The following is a 16,434-nucleotide window of genomic DNA, read 5'->3' on the forward strand; positions in this document are numbered from 1 at the left end:
GTGTGAGCTTCACAAGATACTGTCAGAAAAACCCATGGCCAATCTAACACCTGATGTTTTCATCTTGGTATAACTTTACTTTTTGGCTGATCTATTTGAATAATTTGATTGTTTTAAGTTCTTCGGACTTTAATTAACACAGAAGCCATGAGAAAGGAAAGTATAAAGCTTCCATACCTGCTCTCTGTCCATCAGGTCAATCATCCTCAGACTGTAGATTTCATCATCAGGCAACATATAGGCCTGGGCCACCTTTAAAGCATCTTCCAACGAAGATGGGATGTCTTGTTTGAGAATGTAGCGGACCACCCTCTGAAACAGAAGCAAAAATATGTGTATATACATTTCTGTTATGAAATCTCAAAGAACCCAGAAATCATGTTCATAAGGGCAAAGTACTCATTAAAATAATGCAGAAAAAAACTATAAGCTGTATGAAAATGAAAACATGATTTATGTTTCAAAATTTTGACCATCCTATCCAAATCTCTCCCCCTCATTTTATTAAGGTGTAAAAAATAACAAATATAGATATTTAAGGTACGCAACATGATTTGATATACTTCTTTGGCTTCTGAGTCCACAATTTTTTATCCTTATTGCTCTAAACAACCAGTGACCCTACTTACATTCTGAGGTAGAATAACAGAGACACTAGCTCCGTTAACCTTTAAGCACATAAAGTCCTCATGGAAATTCCCATGTTGCCTCAGAGAAGGAACAGAGGGTTTACAGAGCACAAGTGGTGTCCTCACCATTATATCCTTGTTTAAGAGATTCACCTCCCTTATTCCATAGCCGCGTAAAAGTTTTTTCATCTCCATTAGTTTGTAACTTTCCTGCAATAATTTGACTCTGAAAATAAAGTTATTATTATTAACATAGATTGTCTTTTTTTTTTTTTTTAGAGGCATGTTTTATTTATTTATTTTATTTGTTTGTTTGTTTTATTTATACAAGCACTGGGTACAGTCAGAAGCGCGGGAGGGTGAGAGAATTCACCATAGCCAGAGCGGGGAGCAGAGAAGGCAGAAGGACCGAAGTACACTGCTGAGGGGAGCAGCGGGCGGCAGGAGAGGTCTGTGCGCCATGTGGGATCCTCCTCCGGTGGCTGGGGAGCAGCCGGGGATTGAACCGGTACTGCAGAGGCCGCGGGCAGCTTTGCAACCCAGCGCTCAACCGCTGCGCCACCGGGGAGGCCCAACATAGATTGTCTTTTTATAAAATACTAAGGGGCAGGGTGAAGGCTATAAAACCATCAATGTTTTCTTTTTGTGTAGAGAACTGGGGTGTAGGCCAGAGGTGTTGGGGGGGGTGAGAGGATTTACCAGAGACAGAGTGGGGAGCAGAACAGACAGATCTACTGAAATCCACTGCTGAGGGGAGCAGCAGGGAGACAGGAGAGGTCTGCTGCACCATGAGGGTCAGCTCCCTGGCCAGGGACTAAACCAGGCCTCAGTGGTATTAGCTTGAAGACTCAACCGCTAGAGCACCAGGGAATCCCTTAAACCATCATCACCCTTGCCAGAGAGTGCTCTTACTTGGGATGGTCCATTTCTAAGTGCTGCTTCACCAGCTGCTCCACAGCTGCACTCCAGGGCACCACAGCTGCGTACATGATCTTCAGCACAGCATCGAATATGAGCTGCAATGACACACAGTCACCACGAACGGCCCTCAGAGTCACGCTTCATGGGAATGCACAACACCGCCTCGTCTACACCAGAGATCTCACACCTATCTTGGTAGCTTGGGAATATTTTCTTCTATCTGCAGAAGCAGCTATTCCTTGTAATTCTCACAAATATCAGTAAGTTCACCACCAATGCTATCCTTCACCCCTCTTTTCCCAAAAAGAGTCATTTTACCATTTAACAAAATTTAGAAAAGTATTTCCTCTGCTGAAAGCTAAGTCATATAGCTCTAGTTCCACTGTCTCTGTGTTTGAAAACATATTTCATGATTTTATTCACATTTTAAAATGGTAGCTAATAACAGTGTGGTCATAATAAACGTTTTTAAATGTTTCAGGGCTTGTCGAGCTATAGAAAAGACTGGAAATATAGGCACCCGAATGTCTGTGGTGGTCTTTTTAGGAGCGCAAGTGAGATTTTTTATTTTCATAATTAACAAATTAGGGTTTTTCTTTCTTTTTCTTCCTTTTTCACATTATACAGATTCTCCTTAACAAATAAACTATGTATAGTGATCAGAAAAAAGGCTTTAAGAAAAGCAGAGGGCAGCAGTCACTCCACACTTGGTTACTCTGCACTCACATCTGTGTCTGACAAACACCCAATGACCGCCATGGCCTTCGCTTCCCACGCTGTCTCAAAGAGCGATGTGGACTTGGAGCTACATCTCTTCAGCAAATCCTAAGGAGGCACAGTCACTTTTTGAAACTGAAACTCTCACGAAAACAAAGTAAACACACAAACAGACACCAACAAACAGCTCTTCTGGGTGGGTAAAATAAACAAAAACTCCTACTTAGCGGTGACAGTTGAACAGCAGTCAAAAACTGCAAAATTGCCAAAATTTGGTATTCTGTCTCATGTGGTACAGAAAACTTAAAAAGGAAACATTCTTGGAGAGTTTGCGAATAAGACGATCACAGTTTATTCAAGTTGGCAAGGAAAGAACTGCTACTATGCACTGAGTTCATGCTCCTCCTATCTCACAATAACAGTTTGGACAAAATCCTAATTATTACCCCATTTTGCTCAGGGTTGCCAGTCAATTACCAGCAGTGCTAACCAGCATTCTCCACCAATACCATATGCCCCATAAGTCCTAATGGCAAAGCATTGTATTCCACAAAGACGTACACTTAATACAACATACTGAAGAGAAACAAGAAAAGACTTGGTCTAGAAAACACGTCACCTCTATGTACAGTAAGAGAAGTTCTTCCTCTTGCAAGTCATGTTCCCTCATGTAAACTCTTATAAACTTCTCCAGGACAGAAGGGATGAGCTCTGGGGCCAGCACTTTATCAAACATTCGGAACACAATGGTGGTCGTGTTCTCCTGGATGCCGAAAAGAAAAGGCACAAGGGCAACTTTGAGCCACATGGCCGTGATTAAAAAAAAAAAAAAAAAGGTCTGGGCTTCCCCGGTGGTGCAGCAGTTGAACACTGGGCTGCGAAGCTGCCCGCAGCCTCTACAGTGTCGGTTCGATCCCGGGCCACCGGCGAGGGTCCCACATGTCTCTTCTGCAGACCTCTCCTGCCGCGCCCGCTGCTCCCCTCAACAGTGTACTTCATCAGTCTGCCTGTTCTGTTCCCTGCTCTAGCTCTGATGGATTCTCACCCTCCCGTGCTTCTGACCGTACCCAGGGCTCGTATAAATAAATAAATAAATCTTTAAATTAAAAAAAAAAAAAAATTTCTAAGAAATCTCGACTTTTACCTTCTCAAAATCAGAGAGAGCCAGTTTGCAGTTGTATTTCCTGTGCAAGGTGATCAACTCCCGCATGTTATTCACCAAAGTCCGTAACTGACAAACTTCCTCTGTGTTTTGATAATCCTTCTAAAACAAAAGCAAGGGTTGCAGTTGCTAATGATGATCTAGGGTGAAGGGTGATGGGGCCTTTGTGGGTTAGGTCACATGCATCTGCAGAGGTGTGACCTATTCCCCTGAGTCATGTAACCAAATTCAGGATTATAAACCAATTTTACCTCAGTTGAAAAAAACAAACAGGAACTTACAGGAAAATAAAAAAAGAAAAAAACTTGATTGATATGCCTTTGAGAACCAATCCCAGGGCCGTGCTGCTAGTGCAGAAAATCCCACTGATGCTATTTAGGAGTATGGTGATAGGCTGTTTTCCTTTGGATAGGTGATAGAGACAAGCAGTGCATTGTAACAAGTTGAAGTGGTAACAGAAGTTTCACTACTAAAAATTCATTTTGCATATCATACCAAGGAAATCCAGTGCCAAGAGGATGCCAATCCCAACTCATTTGGTTTTTCTGCTGTAAAAAATATCTCTGTCAACTGAAGCCCATTTTCTGGCCAGTTTGCCTTTAAAGAAATAATAGAATCCATTAAAAGTAATGTTTTATGCCCTTGGGAATTTTCAAGATAGCTTTTCAGTGCTGTTATTACCTTATCAGTTAATTCAAGGTTCCTGGCTGCCTGCTCCAACCATTTTGCAAGAATTTTCTGAAATAGATAAATCATGTGAAAATAAGATAATCCATAGTGATTTAAATCACCTAAGCGATTTAAAACCTCTATGATAACCTTTCAAAAGATCATGACAATGAACTAACTAACGTTAATGTGACTTCATCTTCACTGAGACAAAGCAGACAATCAAACCGAATCACTGAGAGAGGAAATAGTGAAGGTGTCTTACCTGTCCTTCAGGTATAGTCCTTCTCACAAATGGGATCACATCATTTTTAAGCCAGGGACAAAGCTTTTGCAAAGAGACTGGTGTAGAAATTGAGTTGAGCAAGTGCTCAAGCATTTTCACATCAAATCGGCTTTCAAAGTTTGCCTAGATTACACAGAGAGGGAAATCAAGATTTATCCAACAAATTCAAGCTGACAATCCCCCAGAAGGGACAAGACCTGTTAGAATGTCATTTCAAGAAAGGATTTTCTCATTTAATGAGTCCTAAGGGTGATTTACTCTATGCAAATGATCCAAGTCGGAAGCCACCTAGGAAAGCCCATTAATAAACCACTTAATAAAATGTTGCCATTTGAGCTAAGTTTAGGTTTAGACACTGTTGAGATAAAACACATTTTTATTCTACTTTTTACAGCATTCCCTCTAATTTAATGACATCGGAGGATAATTTTCTCTGGGTTTGGCTCTGTTTTAATGGACCATCTGAAAACCTCCCATTACCCAGTCACATTTCCACCCTGCTAGGTCCCACCGCTAATCCGATCACCTTCTCAGGAGCTATGGAGACATTCAGGGAGAAAAAAAAAAAAAGCAGAATGTCTTACCCGATTTCTAAGCCAAAGGTACTGTGCACAAACCAGGTTCCCTTCTCTCAGCTGCAGGAAGATATCCCTCAGATCATCTTCATTATTCAGAAATTCAATCCAAGAACTACCACTGGGAAGGCAAAGAGCAAAAAAAGTTAGTAATTTAAAAAATTTTCAGGTTTTATATCACAACTGGATATCGTTATGCATTTCAACTAATTTTTTTCCCCTCAAAATGTAAAAAAATCTCAACAATTATATATTGAAAAGTAAGTTTCTTTTTATCCCAGACCTGTAGAATTACTGCTTTCCCCAGAAGTCATGCTCTATTTCTAGGTCCTTTCTGAGATAGTCACTACATATACAAAAACCATCTTTAATTTTCAACAAATGGGAGTTTTCTCCCTATATACTTAAAAAACTCATTTTATGTTACTTTAGAGCCTGCACCAAATAAGCACATGTAAACCTTTCTTTTTAAGGACTACACAATATTCCCTGAAGTGGGTTTACTATTATTTATTTACTTAGTCCCTGATATATTGAATTTTAGTTTTTTGCTATGCAAGTACCAATTCCATAGATGCAGGAAGTGCCCAAAGTTTAGGCACATTTAGGAAAATCATTTTTCATCAGTCAAGTTCCCAGAAACATGAATTCAATCAGTACGATATTCTTTTATGAATATCCAAACATTTGTTTCGTAGTCTAAAAATTAGAGATGAGAAATGCAAACACCTGAATTTTTCTGGTCCAAATGCTCCATAAAAAGTGGTCAACTTTGCTTGAGCTTTTAGTACCTAAAAAGAAAGAACTTGATAATGTGAAGGTTGTGTGCAATAATATTAAAATTAAAAGCACAAAAAATTAGGAATCCTGTTTCAGCAGTTTTGCACACATTCTCATTCTATTTCATATTACAGATCAATTTCCATAAACATGACTGCTTTTATTTAACACAACACAAAACACTTGGAATAATGAAAACATGCCTCATCATATTCAACCAAAAAAAAGTGTAAGAGAAGAAGGCATTTTCCTATTAGTTGCAGGTGCCCTTCAGATCATTTATAAAGCACTGATTTATAAATGCCTTTATGGTAAAGGATAGCTGGATTATACCAAACAATTACTTTGAGAGATGTTAAGAAATACACACGCACAAGTGTGTGTCTGTGGCACTATCATAGCCATCATCACAGTTTACATTTATTTGAGCCACTATGCAGTTTATAGAAATTATTTGCCCTCAGAACAATCCTATAAAATACCACTACTATTCTTGTTTTACAGATAAGGAAACAAGTATTAAAACAAATTGTTCTTATTATGTCAGGCACTCAGATGCCTGAAAAATGATTTTCAAATGCTGCCTGTGTTGCAGGTGGTGTGAGTCCACGAAGAATGAAATGACAGATGGCCTGCTGACAAATGAGACATTACTGAATCCAGTCTCCCTTTTTGCTACCAGGTCTGCCAAATTTCTTCCTCTTAAAAGAGGAGCCTTTATCAGTGTTCAACGCCATCCTCTGAATACCCCACCAACTTACAGTTTTAGAAACTGTTTCCTCATCTGTACCTTCCATTTCTTTTCAAAGGCTCTCCAAAAATCCCTTGAAAGCACTTCACATAATTATTGCTATACCACTGCTCATTTTTTAGTAAAATATAGACACCATAATATGTTTTAAATTTTTTTAATTAAAAATAAAAACCATAGGAAAAAAAAAAACAAAAACAAATTGTTCTTCTAAATGACACTTGTCCAAAAACAACACACACACACACACACACAGCGCACAGGCACATGGAAAAGGCTCGAAAAAGGCTCATCATCATTTATGAGGGAGATGCCCATCAAAACTACAATGAGGGGCCTCACTGGTGGCGCAGTGGTTGAGCACTGGGTTGCAAAGCTGCCCGTCAGTCTCTGCAGCGCAGGTTCGATACCCGGCCACCGGAGGAGGGTCCCACATGGCGCGCAGACCTCTCCTGCCGCCCGCTGCTCCCCTCAGCAGTGTGTTTCATCAGTCTGCCTGCTCTGCCCTCCGCTCTGACTCCGGTGAATTCTCTCACCCTCCCGCGCTTCTGACTGTACCCAGTGCTTGTATAAATAAATAAATAAATCCAAAAAAAAAAAAAAAAAAAAAAAAACCCCACAATGAGAATGCACCTCATATCTCAGTGTCACTAAGATGGCCCAAATGAGTAAGAGCAGTAACAAGTGCTGGCGAGGGTGCGGAGGAAAAGGAAACACATACTCTGAGAATACAGACCAGTGCAGCCCCTACAAAAAGAGTATGGAAGTTCCTCAAAATATTACAAATAGCTCTACCCGATGATCCAGCAAGCCTAATCCTAGGTATCTACCCAAAGAATACTAAGACATAGATTTGAACGAACAGACATACTCCTGCGTTCATCGCAGCACTAGTTACAGCAGTCAAGCTATGGAAACAGCCTCAGTATCCAGCAACAGAGGAGTGGATTAAGATTGGTACATATACAAAATGGAATACTACTCAGCAACAAAAAAAGGTAAAATTTTGTCCTTTGCAACAAGATGGATGGAACTGGAGGTGATAACTTTGGATAAAGTAGGTCAGAAGGAGAAAGGCAAATACCAGATGATCTCACACATAAGTGGGATTTTAAAAAACAAAGCAAAGGAACAGATCAAAACAAATGCTTAAAATTCACAGCCAAACTGATGCTACAGGGGCAAGGAGAGGGGAGAGTGATGCGATGGGATTAAAGGAGGAAAGAGGTTGAGTGGACGACAGTGGAAGATTTTTGGAGCTTCAGTGATGGGAACAACACGAGAATATACATTTGCAGAGGCACGAACCTGTGCCCAACACATACAATGTTATAAACCAACACTACCTCCATAAACATAAGCAAATAAATAACTTGCTCTAGGAAAAAGGAGACTTATCTTGAATGGGAGAACATATTGTAAAGGCACATTCTCACCCAAAATAACCTGTAAACTGAATGCAATTACCTCTTTTAAGCCATCAGAATAGACAGGAACAGTTTTATCTTCTTTCTTCAAAAGCTACGATGAACAATAAGAAACAAGGTTAGAACATTACTGTATTAGGATGTTCATAAAAGATGGATTTTTCTGTGACTTTAAAAGGAAAAAACTATCTTTAGAAATGAAACTGCATTGGGCCTCCCCTGGTGGCACAGGCAGTTGAGCGCCGCACCCTGTATCTATCCGCAGCCTCCACAGCGCCGGTTCAATTCCAGCCAGCCGGCGAGGGTCCCACATGGCGTGGCGGACCTCTCCTGTCGTGCCTGCTGCTCCCCTCAGCAGTGTATTTCGTCAGTCTGTCTGTTCTGTTCCCCGCTCTGTCTCCGGTGAATCCTCTCACCCTCCCGCACATCTGGCCTGTACCCTGGTTCTTGTATAAATAAATAAATAAATCTTTAAAAAAAAAAATGAAAGTGTATTGCTCTCTGAGATAAAAACTGAACACTATATCTTTTTAAAAATCAACATATCTTTAAAGATAGTGCATTTTATAAACAGCTCACAACATTCTGTGCATGTTACTGCCTGTAAACAGGACTCTAACTAGCAATGGCATCAAAGGTCATGGCCAGGAACACACAGCAAAACTGGCATTATTGGGGCCTCCCCAGTGGCGCAGCAGGTTGAGCACAGTGCTGTGAAATCTGTCTGCAACCTCTGCAGCGCAGGTTCGATTCCTGGCTGGCCAGGGAGATACCCACATGGTGCGGCAGACCTCTTCTGTCTCGCCTGCTGCTCCCATCAGCAGTGCTTTCAGTCTGTCTTCCTGTTCTGCTCCCTGCGCTGTCTCTGGAGAATCTTCTTGCCCTCCCATGCCTCTGGCCTGTACCCCAGCTCTTGTATGGATAAATAAATCTTTAAAAAAAAAAAAAGGCATTCTTTGTAATAGCTACAAAAAAAAAAAAGCACCTTCTAAAAGGTTTATGATGGAAAAAGTTCATTTCTTTTTTTATTTTTTATTTTTTTATTTTATTTTTTTTTATAGAGGCATGTTTTATTTATTTATTTATTTGTTTGTTTGTTTTGTTTATACATGCACTGGGTACAGTCAGAAGCGCGGGAGGGTGAGAGAATCCACCAGAGCCAGAGCGGGGAGCAGAGCAGGCAGAAGGACCGAAGTACACTGCTGAGGGGAGCAGCGGGCGGCAGGAGAGGTCTGCACACCATGTGGGACCCTCCTCCGGTGGCCGGGGAGCAGCCGGGGATCAAACCGGCGCCGCAGAGGCCGGGCAGCTTCGCAACCCAGCGCTCAACCGCTGCGCCACCGGGGAGGCCCTCATTTCTTTTTTTAAAAGCAGTCATTTCTTTTGTGCAAGACAAACCAAAATGTAGAGATGTTAAGAAAACTTACCCTGGCTTTGGCATAACTGAGCATTTCCTGGGTCGTTTCATAGGTTACCCACTGAGCCTCCAGACAGTAGTTCACCACGAACTCATCATCCTGTTTCACAAATGCCAGACACAGTGAGAAGCCTGAATGTGGCCCAATCCAGCAGCCCCAGCACTCTCTACATGGGGGGGAACACACACCTGGATCTTACATAGGTTTTCCTTAGCTTCATCTACAAGGTCCTGCCACCTGCACTGCTCGCTGGTGTCCACAGAAGTCAAAGCTAATTTCTCCAGGATATCATTTGCTTTTACCTTGTAAACAAGCTGGAACATGAACACACCACATCAAGCAACGTAAGGCACAATAATGCTTGTGGATGATTTCCCGGACTGCATGCAACAAACTGATATGAAAAGTGAATCCTCATGTATCAGAGACTGTTGAGGAGGTAACATGTAGGTAACTGAAAGGTAATCCAGGTGATGAAGAGTGATTTCTATTGAGTACTTATTAAATGTGTCAAGCAGTATACTAAGAGCTTTAAGCTTATGTAATTCTCATAAAAACCTAAGTGAGGATGTACATGCCATCCTAACCCAAGGGGTCAGCACTAAAACCCCCACTTTGCAATCAGGGACATTGACACTAGAGAGTAAGTAATGTGTGACATGACACAGTTCCAAAGCAGTGGCACTGGTGTCAAAAGATGACCATACAATGGACTCCAGTCAGGCTCCCCCCGTCATTACTCCCCAGGATTTTTCAAGGGATGCCCTTGACCTAGCAGACAAATCCAGCATCTTTCTGGTTCTATATTTGACTTTGTCTGTAGAACCTGAAGCTGCTGCTTGCACCCCACTGACCTGGCAAGTTTCTCCCTCTTTGGTTTCTATGATTGTACATTCCTGTGCTTTCCTTCCTCTGCTTCTTCCCAAACATATTTTTAGTCTATTTTCCTCTAGCCCCCACATGCTGGTGCCCCTTGATCTCATCTACGGCTCTTTTCTCACCCTACACATGGCCTGAGTCATTTCCCCAGTGTCAGCTGTCTAGATTTAGCTCACCTCACAAGATCCCTTACGGCTTCTGCCGTGTAAAAGAAGCATCTTTTACTCCTCACCAGCTCTCCCCCTTTCAGGGGATGCCATCCAGCTAAAATGCCAAGCCAGCCGCGCTTGTCTGTTCCCTGCACGCATCCCTGCCCTGACTGGATCACCACACCCGACCGCATCCCCTCCCGCCTGCCCCTCTCACCAGCTCTTGCTCGCACAGCACGCCTCACTGCTCTTGGTCCAGTCACCCAGACAGAGTCTCCCAGCTGGTCTTTGCATGCCCAGATTTGCCCTTCTCTAAACAATTCTCCCTCTTTATGAAAAATGACAGCTGAATCAAGACATTCTCCTGCCTAAAATGCTCAGTAGCTCCCCAACACCAGCAAATAAAATCTAAATCCTCTGCGAAGCATTGAGGAACCTCCAGGCATTGACCCTCAACTTCATCATCACCTCCACTCATGCCTTCACATATATAACCCACCTCCAGTCCCACCTGAGTACTAGGAATTCCTGGAAGCACCACAGACCTCCCCGTCCTTTATTTATGCTGTCCTTATCCCTCGAATTCCCTTCCTCTCTTTCTGGACTATCCAGAACATCTTCAAGATCTGAGATAAAAATTTACCTCCTCAGTGGAATCTCCCCACCCCACCATGGGACAATGTTCCCTCTGAATCCCTGCTCTACCTTGGCCTTATCTTAGTCATGGGCTGGTCGCACTAAATTGCAATTGTTTTGTGTGTTCGTCTCCCCAGCCTCTTATACCCAAGGAGACATTTGTGCGATGGGAAGTGAATCCATGAATAATTACCTCCACATCTAGTCCAAACTGAATGGCAAAGCTCTCAGCTTCCGCAAATCTGTGTTTGTGCAGTAACCGACTCAACCTGTTGAGGAGAAAAAGAGATTTGGGTAAAAGCTTCAATTATCAGGGAATTTGAGTTTTTCATTAATGGGTAAGGCTTAAAAAAATGGGAAGCTGGTTACCTATTTTCTGGTAAAGCTTCTGTAAGACATCTGAGGACTAAAACAGACACTGAGTCTTCAGATGGTCTGAAAAAAAAATTTTCTGAAGTTTATCTGTCACTTAACAAGTAAATGGAACAAAGCTATTACTTAACAACTTATCTGATAAAGTAAAACATGACCTACTGTGGATCACTTTTGTAAATTCCTTCCAGAAGGTATATGGTATCCTACAACAACAGCAAAAGCATATTTAAAATTGGAATAAAAAAATAATTCATCATATAGTTACCAGAGCAGGAATTGTCCATTAGTGGATTCTAAAAAACAGTGGGAGAAACTATTGGGCAAATAGTCTATTAGTCTCAAGAAAGCATGACAGAAACACCTTACTAGTTACAAAAGGGCTGATGCACCTGTACCATGGAGAAATTGGGCAAAAGCGCCATATCCCGCTGATCAAATTTTTTTTTAAAGATTTATTTATTTATGCATACAATAATGGGGGTACAGGCCAGAAGTGTGAGGGGTGAGAGGATTCACCAGAGCCAGAAGAGAACAGAACAGGCAGATTGACTGAAATACACTGCTGAGGGGAGCAGTGGGAAAGTCAGGATAGGTCTGCTGCGCCATGTGGGTTGCTCCCTGGCCGGGGATCGAACTCGTGCTGCAGTGGCTGCGGTAAGCTTCATAGGTTGCATCTTAACCTCTTGTGCCACCAAGGAGGCCCCCGCAAATCAAATTTACCACCACCAATAACGGGGCAAATGGACATTAGCCCCTTAACTCAATGCAGTTAGGACAGTTTTTTGTACTCAGTGTTCTTGCCCCCAAAAAGCCTGGCGTGAATCTGATTGTGAAACAGTCAAACAAATCCAAATAGATTCTACTCCACACAGACTAGGACTTGCGAAAAATGTCAACGTCGTAGGAGACAAAAACTGCTCTAGCCTAAAGGAGTCGACCGTGTGACACGCCAACTAAAGTTGAGGCTGGATTCTGGATCAGGCAAAGAAATAGCTTTAAGGTAAAGAGAGAGCTTTAAGATTTAAATGTGGATGGTGTAATTCATATCAGTGTTGTATTCCTCTTAAAATTTTCTGAGTTCGATTATTGTGGTGTAGAATGATATCCTTCTTAAGTGGGTTGTTTGGGGTGAAGAGAATAGGGGTGCCAAGTAATTTCCAAATGGTTTGGAAAAACTGCATGTGCACATGTGCGTGTGTATAAAGAGCTGAAACAAATGTAGTAGTGTTTTTTACAAATTTGATTAATTTGCTTTTCTCTGTCTCTTATTTTAATATGAAGACTGACCTTGAGGAAGCATACCTGAGGAGCTCTGATTATAACAAATACAGTGATCAAGCTGGATCTACCCAGGTATTCCACTAGGTTTCACTCATGCTTAACTTAAACACTAATTTCTTTTTTTGTTATAAAGTACTTCAAAATATAATGAAACTTACTGTGCTAATTCCTGTTTGGACCAGAGAAGAAACACCAGATACTTCCAAAGAATAGAGGATTTCCATTGTAGGTAATGAATAAACCATGAAGTTTTTCACCTAAGAAAAAACAGTAAAGCAATTTAATTCAGCAGTCAGTATAAACCTCCGAGCACAAGACAGCACTTCATAAATCAAGGACACAGATTAAAATACTTGGTACAAAGCTAAATGCAGAACACAACTTTGTAAGTAAATCTGTTACATGAGATTATGTTGTACTCCACCTTTCAAATCTTTTGAAGGAAAACCCAGATACCCAAGGTCCATTTTATAATTAGTATTTAAGGTGAATGTAATTCCTTAGAACCAGAACTATATAAGATTACTCTTAAGAAAAGTTTTCTTGGTGATATCTCTATTCTTGAAATGCTACTTAAAATGGGAAGCTGAGATTTATATCCTTTTTTAAAAAAGATTTTTATTTATTTACTTATTTTTGCATAGAAGAACTGGGGTGTAGGCAGAGGTGTGGGGGGGTGAGAGGATTCACCAGAGACAGAGTGGGAAGATCTACTGAAATACACTGCTGAGGGGAGCAGTGGGCGAGATAGGAGACATCTGCTGCACCACATGGGTCAGATCCCTGGCGAGGGATCAAACTCAGGTTGCAGTGGCTGGACATAGCTTGATAGCACTGAGACTTTAACCCCTGTGCCACCAGGGAAGCCCAATCCTTTTTTTTTAAATAGATAAAAGGGCCTGCAGGATTCTTTCTGCTTTGTCAATTATCTGTGTGGCTAAAGAGCTAATTTGCTGTGAATACTTTTGTATTAGTTAATGAATTTCTTTTTACATTTTTGAGATACAGTTGACATATAACATTTTAGTTTCAGTAATTCATGCTCTTTTATCACATATGGACAAACATGAAAAAAAAATTTTAATACCTTCTTATTAGTAGTAGTTGTCAGAGCTACTAATTTGAGATTTGTAATTCCTTGCCTAAAAGAGAAAAGAGGTTTAAGTGTATTAGATAAGCTTTGCCGACTGTTAGACAAAAGCTAAAACAAAGTGATTCTTGTATAAAAGTTAAAATTGATTCACATAGTGACAATAAACTTGATTTCTGCATGTTCATGGCCCGAGTGGACACTCTTTCTTTTTTTAAAAAAGATTTATTTACTTATGCATACAAGAGCTGGAATACAGGCCAGAGGTGCAGGGGTTGAGAGGATTCACCAGAAACAGAGTGGGAAATAGAACAGGCAGATCTACTGAAATACACCGCTGAGGGCAGCAGCGGGGAAATAGGAGAGGTCTGCTGTGCCATGTGGGCAGCTCCCTGGCCAGCAGGGGATTGAACTTGTGCTGCAGAGGATGCGGATAGCGTCACAGTGCTGTGCTTAACCCACTGAGCTACCAGGGAGGCCCAGACACTCTAATACAATTGCTGGGAGGTTTGTATTGCCTGTTTGTTCTCGATGAATTGGAGCAACAATGAAATTGTGATTTGCCACTAGTGTGCTCAGTGTTATTCAAAACACGATACCTAATGAGCAAACAGAGCCAGGCAAGAAACCTGTACCTAACAGTAGGGATATCACTCCAGCATCATAACGTACCAGGTAACTGATGAAGGTGAATCTGCTTCCGTGGTGAGAAGAAACTCTTCCACGGAAAGAGAGGGCCAGTTCCATATGGGAGTCAGAGTGTAAACATCCCATAAGCTCAGCACATTCTGCAAAAAACACATTTCCTTTAGTCTGGATGACTAAGAATTTACATTTCAGGATATGTTTTTTGAAATGCATATGGAAATAAACCACAGGATGCAGAATTTGTAAACCACCCTGGCTAAAGCCTATGTGTTTGCACAATGTTGGACTATTGACATAATACCAAGTAAAAACATTGAAGGAAAATTAACAGAAACATACATCGGTATCAAGAACAAAAAGTAGATTGTCTATCAGCTGGAACTTCTTTGCACCTGCAAAAGAGAGTAGGAGGTGTGAGGTTACATTTCTGTATTACACAGAGCCACATATCAACAGTAAACCAAGGTATTTATGGAACGGCAGAACTATATTTAAGCAAAAAGCTGCCATCTCATTAAATCCTGCTTCTATATCTTAAAATTTTTTTTTTAATTTTTTAAAGACTTATTTATTTATTTATTTATACAAGCACTAGGTACAGTCAGAAGAGAGTGGGGAGCAGAACAGGCAGACTGATGAAATACACTGCTGAGGGGAGCAGCGGGTGCGGCAGGAGAGGTCTGTCGCGCCATGTGGGACCCTCGCCGGTGGCCGGGGATTGAACTGGCGCTGCAGAGGCCGCGGGCAGCTTCACAGCCCAGTGCTCAATCGCTGCGCCACCAGGGGAGGCCCCTATATCTTAAAATTTTTTAGGTGACACTAAAAGCTAAACCCCATCCCCTCATGGAGAGTAATTACAGTAACATATCAACAACAACAATGGTGATGTAAGGGGGCAATTATCAGATTCATCTGGCTTATTCCAAAGAATGATCTAGTAAATTAGGTCAAATGCCAGACTTAATATATTGACATGAAAATTACAATTCACCAATAATGATCAAAAGTGGGTTCATTAACTTATTTTACCTTTAATAATCTCTGCATCAATAACATTCTTAACTGTCATTCCTTTTCTGGAAGAAACCGGTTCCCATTTTGAGAATGCACAATTGCCAGTTCCCTACAGAAGTGAAAAGGGAACATCAAATGCAAATTTGGTTCTTAACGTTTGTATCCTCCTCCAAGTAGAAACACCTAAGTTGTACTTATTACTCCAAAACATATTTATGTATTCAAGTCCAACAAGCTTTTACCAGTTCCTCTCTTAGCTTGTTTTAAGCAGAACAGAATGGCAAGAATATAGAACTGGTGCTATTTGTTACTGTCACGTGAGTAGTTAATAAGGAGTAGGCACATTCAGGCAATGTGCCCTTAAGACTTAGGGTAGGGTCTCCCTGTTGTCAGCCAGAGAGCTGACCCACATGACGCAGCAGACCTCTCCTGTCTCGCCCACTACTCCCTTTAGCAGTGTATTTCAGTAGATCAGCCTGTTTTGCTCCCCACTCTGTTTCTGGTGGAACTTCTCACCCCCTCCCCCCACCTCTGGCTCACACCCCAGTTTTTTTATGCAATAAATAAATAAATAAATAAATAAATAAATCTTTAAAAAAAAGACACAGGGTAAACTCTAGACCCCTTCCAGGATATAATATATATATGTGTAGAGGGAACAAGCCTCTGATGAAAATTATTCATTAAAATAATCACAAATATTTGGGCAAAATATAGTTCTAATTATCTGAGACCTTGATGAAATATTAAACTACATATAGAAAATGGGGAAAGGTGACTGTTTAATATATAATACAAATTCAGCAAGTCAAAATGCTGTAATGATACTAAATTTTTTGTCAGCTCCTTGAATAAAATATTACTTGTTTTACTCCCAAATCCGAAGAAATTATGACTAAAGTAATCCCAAGTTACACATAAATAATAAAATGCCACTTTTAAAAAAATTATTTATTTATTTTTATGTAGAAGAACTGGGGTGTAGGCCAGAGCTACAGTGAGTGAGAAAAATCACCAGAGAGAGTGG

The 16,434-nt window shown here is 41.0% G+C and overlaps 1 protein-coding gene across 1 annotated transcript in view; it reads right to left on the bottom strand.

Annotated features, from left to right (window-relative positions):
• The window catches only part of KNTC1 (kinetochore associated 1), a gene marked incomplete at its 5' end in the record, with an annotated part of 60,273 nt that overhangs the window by 33,935 nt on the left and 9,904 nt on the right, over window positions 1-16,434 (bottom strand). Inside the window, 22 exons of the mRNA XM_084253758.1 lie at window positions 178-312; window positions 756-855; window positions 1,542-1,645; window positions 2,277-2,375; window positions 2,887-3,030; window positions 3,412-3,531; window positions 3,925-4,026; window positions 4,111-4,167; window positions 4,364-4,507; window positions 4,969-5,080; window positions 5,689-5,750; window positions 7,958-8,011; window positions 9,345-9,434; window positions 9,524-9,649; window positions 11,193-11,268; window positions 11,369-11,434; window positions 11,534-11,577; window positions 12,814-12,912; window positions 13,743-13,797; window positions 14,418-14,533; window positions 14,733-14,785; window positions 15,423-15,516. Of these exons, the coding sequence (XP_084109884.1) occupies window positions 178-312; window positions 756-855; window positions 1,542-1,645; window positions 2,277-2,375; window positions 2,887-3,030; window positions 3,412-3,531; window positions 3,925-4,026; window positions 4,111-4,167; window positions 4,364-4,507; window positions 4,969-5,080; window positions 5,689-5,750; window positions 7,958-8,011; window positions 9,345-9,434; window positions 9,524-9,649; window positions 11,193-11,268; window positions 11,369-11,434; window positions 11,534-11,577; window positions 12,814-12,912; window positions 13,743-13,797; window positions 14,418-14,533; window positions 14,733-14,785; window positions 15,423-15,516 (2,052 nt within the window). The remainder of the gene's footprint in view (window positions 1-177; window positions 313-755; window positions 856-1,541; window positions 1,646-2,276; window positions 2,376-2,886; window positions 3,031-3,411; window positions 3,532-3,924; window positions 4,027-4,110; window positions 4,168-4,363; window positions 4,508-4,968; window positions 5,081-5,688; window positions 5,751-7,957; window positions 8,012-9,344; window positions 9,435-9,523; window positions 9,650-11,192; window positions 11,269-11,368; window positions 11,435-11,533; window positions 11,578-12,813; window positions 12,913-13,742; window positions 13,798-14,417; window positions 14,534-14,732; window positions 14,786-15,422; window positions 15,517-16,434) is intronic.

This window comes from Talpa europaea (assembly GCF_964194135.1).
Source record: "Talpa europaea genome assembly, chromosome: 14".
NCBI classification, from domain to species: domain Eukaryota; kingdom Metazoa; phylum Chordata; class Mammalia; order Eulipotyphla; family Talpidae; genus Talpa; species Talpa europaea.